Source organism: Notothenia rossii (assembly GCF_949606895.1).
Source record: "Notothenia rossii genome assembly, chromosome: 1".
Taxonomy (NCBI): Eukaryota; Metazoa; Chordata; class Actinopteri; order Perciformes; family Nototheniidae; genus Notothenia; species Notothenia rossii.
The window spans coordinates 56,780,754-56,792,122 of NC_136912.1; the positions used below are offsets into that span (position 1 = coordinate 56,780,754).

Here is an 11,369-nt window from a genome sequence, read left to right on the forward strand (position 1 = left end):
CAGTGTTCCATAATGCGAGATATGAGAAAAGGATCAAGTGCTTTGTGTTCAGTGTGCAGAGATCTCGCAGAGATTTATAGCTTTTGTCTTGAATGTGCATTTATTGTGTTGAAATATTCAGGAGTCTGTGCACTTTCAATATTCAATATACCGCTAACATTCATCAAAGTGGTCTCTTTTCTGTCTGTAAAAAAACATTTCCCACTGAAAATATTTCAATATGAATCTTTAATTTTAGGTAATTGACTCGCTTTAAAGATAATTTGTCATTTGTTCCCTTTTAATTTAGGTCGTATATCTTCCTAACGACTGATTGAATCTGTATGAAGTCTAGTTTTGTAAACATATCAGTTTTTCTCCAGTCTCTCTTTCTGTTTTTCCCTTTTTTTTTGGCAAATGTTCATACACAATCATTCTGGACTTCTGTATCTTTGTGGGTTTTTTCTTGACAGTATTAAGAAATGTATACATTTTTGGTAAATCTCAAGATAGTTTTTGGTTGGATTCCAGAGAAAGAATTATGGTTAATACAAGCTTAATGTGGTGAGGTGAAGTCATGCGACTGTTCTTTAGTTCCATTATACTGTAGCCTAATGATTTGTACTGCCGATTGTATTACATTTCAAAAACCCTGAATTGGTGTATTATGTAAGGGATAGTGTGCAGTGGGGCGGTTTATTGCCCTCGTTTCTTTTCTGGAGACAGTTTTCCATCATGAATCCAAATTCAGAATCACAATCGAGTTTTCAACTAAACCTTGAAATAAGTGGAGGTCATCCTGATGGAAAAAACGTGTAAGTATCATAAATGTGTGTTTGCAACAAATCTTATTTTCTGCAATGGACAAATCCTATTGGCTTTTAGTGGAGGGAGCCCTTGCTATGCTAATCTCCGGGTATGCCTTCAGAAATACGTCATCACTGCTACACAAAACAGAAAATGAAACCAGATTTTTCATCTTATTTTGTAAAAATTAGATGTTTATTTCCAACTTGCAAAAACGTGTCCCTCCTCTGTTAGAATGTATCACCCTAACACACACTTCTAACCCTTGTACACACACTGAGGATCAGTCTGTATAGTGTATACTCTACGTCTACGAGCTGCTGAAGCTCTCCCAAGAACTAACATTCTGATACAAAGCGTGGTCAGTGTAATCTTCAAACTGTCACATTAGTGCAGATCCACAAACCCTTCACACACTCACACACCATGACCATTTAAATCAAGTATTTCCCCCAAACCAGATTACAAGTTTGATTTCAGGCTCTTTATCTGACTACTGTACACACACACACACACACACACACACACACACACACACACACACACACACACACACACACACACACACACACACACACACACACACACACACACACACACACACACACACACACACACACACACACACACACACACACACACACACACACACACACACACACACACACACACACACCCACACGCACAGTTCACAGTATCTTGAAGGAGTTGCTGATATTAAAGAAAGATCGCCTGTTGCCATGCACTATTATGATATTAGGATATGAAATGGTTTTGGCTTATCTTACTGATAATGACAAATAGATATTTAACAACTTTAAATATCACAAAAATATGTTGTTACATCACCTGATATGCCAAGAGCTCTAAGAATGAATGATTCTCTGTTATCCAAAGGACCTCCCAAGTTTCATCATTATACATGACATTTATTATTTCATTTTATCAGGAACATAGCAGAACATTTAGTCCAAGAAATCAAAGTTAGAAATGTTGCTTTCTTGAAGTTTGTACTGTGTGCCTCACATATCTCATGACAAAGAGAGTGAGTGATATTTCCAACAAACATATTGTCTTTTTGTCATCTGTAGATGGTTGCTATACACTACAGGGACAGATTGGGAGGCCTGTCTCCAAAACCGCTGACTAGGCATCCACTTGACGTCGTGATTGGTCGACTGTTCAGAGTTAAGAACTGAACCAGAGTTGGAATTTCTTTCCACAGCTCTTTTTCCCATTTTAACTCTGTACTCACCACAAAGTGCAACATTATGTCTCTACCCTCTTTCAATTTTCATTCCCAAGTAAAATAGATTGATTTCTGACATTGAGGATAATACGATACATTTTGATATATTTAATCAAAAGCATATAAGGGAAAGTAAAACATAAAAGTAAAAATAAGCTCTACCTCAAACCTTAAAATACTGCTAACATGTTAAAGAGTATTCTCAATAAGAGAGTTGAGAACTTCAAACTGAGATATCTTATTTTTTCATGCTTAATTCTTTCGGGTCAATATCTTCACCCACAATGCAAGTCAACTTCCGATTGTTGGGTCGAGATTTTGGTGTGAAAGACACTAATTCCTAAAGCAAAGATGAGGAGGGGGATTCAGAGGTCTTTTAAACTCACATCTTTCAAACTCCTCACACACACCGTTTCGTAAGTCAATCCAATCCGATACAGTGACATCACTTCAGCAATATATCAGATTTCTTGCAGCTCCATCTGGCTGTAACTGCATTTCCCCAATCTGTTGTTGTAGTCACATTACATGTAAACTGACTTCTGCTTAAACACTTCAATAAAAACTACTCTTCAAAAACAAACATGTAAAATGATTGAACTAAAAGCAATTTTTAGGCCCAATGAATATTTCTGATATGTACACTAATATGTATCTGGGGCACTGGGGAGTCCCTGAATAAGTTACACAATATTATGTTTATTTTTAAGATTATATAAATATTCATTTTCTTTTCTTTCATTCATCGTCATGTCATGTCTCGTTTATGCAAAAAATAAATAATGTAAAGGTCCCATGTCATGCTTTTCTGGTTATTACCCGTCCCCTTGTGTGTTACTGTATGTAGCTTTCTCTGCATGTAAATGGTCTGCAGAGTCACAAACCCTCAAAGTATACCCTGTAGCGAGTAAAACTCTAACACAGAAAAGGTGACGTGACGTGCAACAACATTAACATTAACCTTTCTGTTGGTCGCTTGTTAGCAGAACCTTCACGCGATGGCAGAGCGAACAGGTACAGGCAGGGCCCATAATGATAGCCTTATAGCTTAAATCTACTACCCACACATAAACATAATGGAAATGGGTTACTATTTAAAAAAAAAAAAAAAATTATAAATGTATTTAGGATTTTTTGTTTTGTTTTTATGAGTTAAATGGATCAATCTGGTGCATTTTGAGGGGAAAATAAAGAGACTAGATCTATGGAAAAACCTATATTAAACAGAACTGTATACATTTCAATAGTCATAAAATCATGGCCATAACCAATAACATCCCATTTCCAATATGAAAAAAATACTGAAACTTGTTTATTAATTTATTTTTGGTTCAGTTGTGATTGTGTCTGTGCTCCTGAATCAGCCTCACCTGTCTCTCTCTCCTCCCTGCTCCTCTTTGAGGCAGCAGCAAAGATTAGTTTTAGCTCTCAACAAGTTTTAAAAGTGTATCTTACCTTTTTTCACGTAGTTAACCTTTTATTTATTTATTCATGCATATTTTACTAATCACATTACATTACATTGCATTTCATTTAGCTGACGCTTTTATCCAAAGCGACTCATAATGACCAATTACAGGGACATTCTCCCTGGAGTAACTAAGGGCTAAGTGCCGTACTCAAGGGCACACTAGTGGTGGTGTTCCTGGCGGGATTTGAACTCACAACCTTCCGATCTTCAGCCCACCAACCTAACTATCCATTAGACCAGGGGTCACCAACCTTTTTGTCACCGAGGGCTACTTCAAGGGTACTGAGTAATACGAAGGGCTACTTGTTTGATACAAACTTCCTGAATAACATAATTGCACGGTTCACCTTTAATGTAGGGCCGGAACTCGATTAAAAAAATTAATCTAATTAATTACAGGCTTTGTAATTAATTAATCGCAATTAATCGCATTTTTAATCACATATAAATATTTGACCTGAGAACAGTGAGAAGCAATTTTTTTCACATGGATTTTAGTATACCATTGAATAATGACTGAAAACATAAGCTTAAGCAACAAAACATTGTTTATTTTTTTCAAGGTGGTACACTGGCCATAAAGTGTAGCAATAGCATATTTAGGAATATAGTACATTTCAGAGATTCAGTTAGCCTATAGGTAGGTAGACCTTCTGTAAACTATAACACTTTGTTTTTTAAGTAAAACACAATACTTTCAAGTACATTCAGAACATTGGAAACCCTGACTATTAGAAAACATCTCTCTGTTGCTTCAGAGGCCATAACAGACTTCGTTGATTTACCAACAGTTGATTTGAAAAATCTAATACATTTCAGTCCAACTCTCTCAATAACCTTGGCCGAAACAATAAACAGTTCAACATAAAGTGCCATTTGCACCAACAACATAATAAATAGTTGAACATAAAGTGTACTGTACCATTTAAAATAAAATAAAAAAGTGCCAGTGATTGACCTCAATCCCTCCTATTCTTCCAATATCCTGATGAAAAATAAAATCTCTCTGTTGCATAGGCCACTCTGTTTGATCAACGCGAATTGGGTGTGGGTCCTTGTACTCCGAGTCGGGCTAACGTCCACGCTAGCTTCCATGCTAGCTGCTATAGGTTTTGCATAGAGAGCCGCAGTGACGCGTCGTAAAACCCGGAAGTAAGTTAGCATTTTTAGCACTTCCGGTTCCTTCCTCAAAAAGCAATGCATTTTTTCCATAGGGTTTTGGAAAATAGCTCGAAATAAGGTCTGTGGCTGACACAAATTTAAGAGGTAATTGACGTTTTGTTCTACGACATTAAATACATCAGCAGTGACCCCACTGGGGATTTTTGAAGAGTTTACGTGTCTGAAAAACAATGGTTGTTACCGAATGGCTGAATAGGACTAAAGAAATTGTCGAGGCCGTTGTACGTCATTACGCCGAACACGTAAACACTCCCGCTAAGTTTGTTTTCCCCTGTGTTCTGCTTAAAAGCAAGTACCTGCCTATCTTTAGTATCTGTATATCTATATCTGACCATTAGAATCTGTATTTTTGAAATTGTCGTTTTTAACACCGTAGTTTTACAAATTATAGAATAATTAATTACCAGTGTTTTCCAATTTTACTCGGCAGTTCGTTTCGTTGGCTAACGTTAGCTAAAGCTAGCGCTACTAGTTAGCTACGCAATGGTTTGTTGCTTTGCTCCGGGTTGCAGCCACAGGTCTTCGCATGAAACCTGCTTGTTCTATTGTTTCCCGGCCAATGTTTTCCAAAGGAGAGTCTGGATTCGTGCCATGAGGTAAGCTGACGTTACATTTTTGTCCATGTCACGGTGAAATGTAAATAATGGGTAGTGACTGTATCGCCGTTATAGAGATGGCGCTGCTGAAAAGACCGCAACACAAGTAAAGATAATGAATACATCCTATTAAAACCTGTGTGGCTTATATGATAAGTCTTATTAGTACAAGCAGCATAACGTTTCACCATGTAACTAAAGATTGTAGTCAGGGAAATCAGTTTGACATATTGAACTAATAACAAATCACCTCTGGCTGGCAGAGAACTCTCTGCTCCATAGCTTCTCTTGGACGTAAAATCACATGTACATTTTTACATTTATATTCAATTTAATATTCCATCCCTCACATACTTTTGTATGTATAATAACTTATATTTAGTTTTTCTTGTTATGCTGCTGCAACACAAATATTTCCCAAATTGGGATCAATACAGTAATATCTTATCTTAATTAATTAAGAAATATAACTATTATAATTAGTGTAGCAGCTGACACCTATTTTCAATATGGATTAATCTACCATTTATTTCTTTAGTTCAATTTTCATCTATAAAAATGTCAAAATAGTGAAAATGTTCACGAGACTTATCAAAGTGAGGTTATATCTTTAGATGTTTTGTTTTAGCCTATGTACTGTATGTCGTAATGCTCTTACAGTATATGTGACGGTGTGACTTCCATGAAACTATATTTTATATCTTCCCAACAGACGAGCTGACAGAAAACCTAACACTCTAACAACCACAACATTGCAAAGGCGAGTAAATGTAAATTAAAAACAATTCACAATTTTATTATTTCTTCTTCTTTCTTGCAGTGAGCTGACCTTGCACTTTGTGCCAGTAAGGATGTTCCTCACGCAGGCTGAATGTTTCTCCTTCCTTACTGACAAAGAAGCCCTTGATTTGCAATGCTTCACTAATTGTCATTTCCCTTGCTCCGTAGGGACACTTTACCTCAAGCACAGCGGAAGACCCTACCAGACCATCTGGAGATGCCCCCAACATTCCTGATTGGGAGAGCCACAAATCTGACTCATGGACCTGCATCTGAGTTGCAGTGGTGAATGCCCTGACGCCCTCACATTCATTCATAGTCCCCCACTGCACAGACAAAACACCATCAAGGGCCTGTTGTTGCCTTAGCACCCTGGCAATAAAGGAAGCAGTCACACGCTTTTACCTCAGGACAGCTCCAAAGTTGCTGGCAGTCAACCTTCCTTTCCTGAACAAATGCCAGTTTGGGCTGGTTCGCTGACCAGTGGTAGCCACCTGAATTGCCCTCTGTTGCTCTTCAGACAATGCCATGCTTGCCACAATTGCCTCAGGTCCCTGATGCCCAACAGATTTGATAATTTCAGGAACAGTAAGTGTTTCCAAGCTGTAGTGTTCCTCTTCTGGCTCGGGGGAGAGAAGCCAAGAAATTCCTGAGAACCTGCCCCCGAGTCTGTCCCTCAGCCAGTCACGATCTTCGGAGGTAGGCTCTCTTGTCAGCGGGTTAAATTAGTTATTGGTTTCAACAGTCACATTAAAACAGTTACTAAATCAGCTTACTATCACCTAAAGAACATATCTAGGATTAAAAGACTAAAGTCACAGCAGGATTTGGAAAAACGTGTCCATGCTTTTATCTTCAGTAGACTGGACTACTGCAATGGTGTCTTCACAGGTCTCACTAAAAAATATATTAGAAAGCTGCAGCTGATTCAGAACACCGCTGCTCGAGTCCTCACTAACACTAAGAAAGTGGATCACATCACTCCTGTTCTGAAGTCTTTACACTGGCTTCCTGTGTGTCAAAGAATAGATTTCAAAAATACTGCTGCTGTTTATAAAGCACTGAATGGTTTAGGACCAAAATGCATTTCTGACCTCCTGCTAAATGATGAACCATCCAGATCTCTCAGGTCTTCAGGGGCTGGTCAGCTTTCTGTCCCCAGAGTCAGGACTAAACATGGTAAAGCAGCGTACAGTTATTATGCTCCAAATATCTGGAACAAACTCCCAGAAACCTGCAGGTCCGCTGCAACTTACTACTTTTAAATCCAGGCTGAAGACTTTTCTTTTTGTCGCTGCTCTTAATTGAACTATTAATATCTTAGACTGCACTGTAACTTTTATCCATGTATTTTTTCTTTTAATGTTTATTTTATTAGCTTTTCTTTTTAATGACTGATTTTAAATGCCATTTTCTTAATGTCTTTCATTTTTTGTAAAGCACTTTGAATTGCCTTGTGTTGAAAAGTGCTATATAAATAAACTTGCCTTGCTTAATAAAGATTTCATGTGACACATACAATTGATTTGTTGATGGGAATTAATGTGAATAAATTAACTCGGTCTTAAAAGGTTAACGGTACTCTTGCTATCACTACTCACCGACACTATAAACCTTGTCCCTCATGCTAGCCCTGACAACATCGGTAAGCACACCTTCATCTAGGCTGCACTGTAACGTGTCCTGACTTGTAGTGGTTCTCTCCTCTATCTACACTCTTCTTGTCATCTTCGTAAAACGATATCAGACTGGTAATTGACACAGCCATGACTTCTAGTTAAATTCAGTGTGGCTAAAATGAAAAGCTTTGTTAAAATATGCAAGCACGCGAAAGTCAAATTCAGCTTTATTGTCAAAAATTCTACATGTGTTATACATCCAGAAATATCGAAATATCGTTTCCCACAGTGTGACATGTATACATAAAACAAAAAGGGCCTAGATAAACGTGGTATACATTAAACAAAACGGGCCTAGATAACCGGGGTATACAGTTTAAAATGTTAATATATTTAAAGTTTTCAAAGTGCAGTTTCAGTGCAAGTCAGTTGAAACGATCTTAAGTTGGCGTGACGTTGAAGTCGTGCGACCCTGCTGCTGTACTGGCTTGTAGTTCGTTTATAGCATAACGTTAGCATTTTGCTTCTGCCGACTAGATTTATTATTCAAAAATTATAAAAGTAGGGTTGATATGTGGATATTATCCGGCTGAACAAAACGTGATCCATCTCTTAAATATGTGTCAACCACAGACCTTATTTCGAGCTATTTTCCAAAATCCTATGGAGAAATTGCATTGCGTTTTAGACGAAGGAACCGGAAGAAGTTTACTTCCGGGTTAAGGACGCGTCACTGCGGCTCTCTATTGAGGTGATACTTGAGGCTTGATGTGCTGCGGTGATATGCAAATTCCTTTTTGCATAATTTGCAAACAACCGTGCTCTTGTCGACGCTTCCATCCGTCCGTTTTTTTTAAAATGCTCCCGATTTCTGAGGTCTAAAGGTTGGCAAGTATGGTGTGTGTGCATGGGCGCGGGAAGGGGGGTGCTGAGCAGGGACGTCGGAACTATTTTCTGGGGGGGGGGTGCGGGATTTTTGCTGGGAGGGTCGGGGGGGAAACTCACACTATCAATGATTAACGAACTCGACACGTAGGCCTAATAGCCTAGGCCTATACATAACAGATATAGGCTACATAAACACACGCAGCATCTTAATTGTTACGAAAATGTATGAAACAAAATGAATTAATGAATTAATCAAGCCTTTATTAAGGAACATACTGTAGCCTAATAGGCGATAACATAGGCCTACAGCATTCAGAAAATCAACAGAATAATACAGCCTTTACGAACATAGGCCTAATGGAACATTCAGAAAAATAACGGTTTACTTTGCGCTCGTAAGGGCTTTTAAACTGTTCCAAAAGTAGACCTTCTCTCCGTTGTTCTGCTGATAAATTCTTTAAGCAGGGTCGAGACATCGCATTCATCGAGAAGGTCGCTATGCGCATTCATAATGGCCAAATGAGTGAGTCTCTCCTGCTTAATAGTATTGCGCAGCCACGTTTTCAACCTGCGCAACGCCGAGAACGAGCGCTCGGATGCCGCGACAGAAATGGGCAGAGCCAGACAGAGCTTTATGAGCCTCTCCGCTTCCGACAGCATGGAGCGGGATTGGGGCTGCAAGGTGTGCAGAATGGCCAATACATCCTGAATGGTTTTCACTTCTCGCCCCCTACACACGTCGCTCAGGATGTCCAGCTCAAGGCTTAGCTGCTCTCTTGAAAAGGAAGTCAGTTCCAGGGAACCCACATCCACTCGTTTCCCTTGGGCCGCCTGTAGAACTGCCTGCTCTCGCCCTGCAGCTACGCGGAGTCCTTCCTGGTCAAAGCGCCGCTCCACCTCTGTGCGCACCAAGTCCAGGGCCTCAAACAATTCCCTCTTCCACAGGCTTGGATATTCTTTAATAGTTAAATATAACAGTTAAACAACAACCAACAAATAGTTTCCATATGGGCTGCCTATTTAAGCTGGGTGGGTCAACCTTAAATTTTCAATTTAAATTCAAATTATGAATATGGTTTGTTATGAAAGTAGGCCTATACGTTATTTAGTCAGTTGATACCGTTGTAATGAATTATTAATTGCAGGCTAATTTCGCAAATAAGCGTACATGGATGTAGTACATTATTATGAACTATGATATCATTTTCTATGGATAGATCAAATCTGTCCACAAATGCTGGAGAGCACGCTCTGTGTGCGTATTTGTTGCATTCTTTCAACATTACAGACCGATGAGCTTTATGATTAATTTTAAAATACTGTTGGCATTATTTATTTAGGCCTATTTATTTACCCTCGTTCTCCAACTCCCGTTCCTCCTCCTCCGCTGTATGGCGAAAACGTGCTGGGGTCTTGCTGGTGCGCACTGGATGAGGAGGCTTCAAGTTGTAGCGCTCTGTGTATTGTTTGGTCTTGGCCACAAGGTCAGCGAAGGTGTCATCTTGTCTGAGTGTGTTCAGTCGCTGGCAAAGAAGTTTGGCAGCTTCCATTGATCCAAGGGCTGTGACTTTGGTGCCTTGCAGTGACCGAGCCACGGATTCACATGGCGTAAACATGGTAACGCAGGCAAACAAACCAAAGACTGTGCGCGTAGTGGTGCCCTTTTTGAGCAATCCTGCCACTTTGGCACGCGTCTCCCCCTTGACAATCCTGTCACTCTCCAAGGTCCTAAATGTCTGCAGCATCTCTCCATAGCATGCCAGCAACCGTGACAGTGCCACAACTCTGACGCACCACCGAGTTGGGCACAGGGCAAGCAGGTTGATCACTTCTCCACATCCAAAAAGAGACTGGTATAACGTTTTTCTCTTTGCTGAATCATTAATCACAACTGTGACTTCCCGAACAAAGTTCAGTGTATCGGCAACAAGGCGCACTTCTTTTGCCACTTCTTGCAACACTAAATCCAGAGAGTGGTTTGCGCAGTGGACAAACAAGGAGTCAGGACATGTTTCCTTTAATCTTGCCTGCACTCCCTTGAACCTCCCTGACATGTTGCTGGCTCCATCAAAACAGTAGCCTTTCAGCTTCTCCAGCGGCAGATTTAGCCGAACAAGGACATCTTTAATGCACAGAAAAAGCATCTCGGCGGTTGTGTCTGGAGCGTTGTAAAAGCCCAGAAAGAAATTCTGGACTTCAAGATTGTCATCTGCAAATTGTATACTGCATGAGAACTGTTCTTTTCCACTGACGTCGGTGGTCCCATCAGCAGTTAAGCCGAAAAAAGGACTTTCGGATGCTTTGGCTCCGATTTTCCTCTGGATGTCATGGGCAAACAGCTCCAGAACTTCATTCTGGATGCTGCCCGACATCCAATTGTCCCTCCTCTTCATCCAGTTTTGCAGGTCAGGATCAGCGCGTACCCTCTCGACCACTAGCTGCCACAACACCCCATCCCGATTTGCAGCTCCTCTCAGAGGGAGTCCCTGGCGCCCCAGGAATCTCACGCTGCTGAAAACGAGCTCCAGCATTTTCCGGGCTGTTATTTGTTCTTTAGCAGCAGCCTCAGACAAAAGCGCATTAATTGGCGTAGTTTTCAATGCAGCCAATCTTTGAGTCGCATCTAAATGAATGCGTGTTTTCTCGTGGTCTCTGATTTTCTCCTTTGCTTTTCTCCAGTTTGAAAAGCCCGTATCTTTCAAAAACGGACTGTCAGCTTGTTCTGACCCGACCAACTTGCGCTTGACAGCTGACCTGCACACACCACACACAATGCCATCACTGACCGCGATGTATTC

General features: G+C 40.1%; 1 protein-coding gene across 1 annotated transcript; it reads right to left on the reverse strand.

Annotated features, from left to right (window-relative positions):
* Nucleotides 1-8,976: 8,976 nt before the first annotated feature.
* On the reverse strand, nt 8,977-11,102 carry LOC307019246 (zinc finger MYM-type protein 1-like; the record flags this gene model as incomplete). Its single annotated transcript, XM_079649981.1, has 2 exons — nt 8,977-9,527; nt 9,926-11,102. The coding sequence occupies 2 exons, from the start codon at nt 11,100-11,102 to the stop codon at nt 8,977-8,979; spliced, it is 1,728 nt and encodes a 575-aa protein (XP_079506107.1).
* Nucleotides 11,103-11,369: the final 267 nt, after the last annotated feature.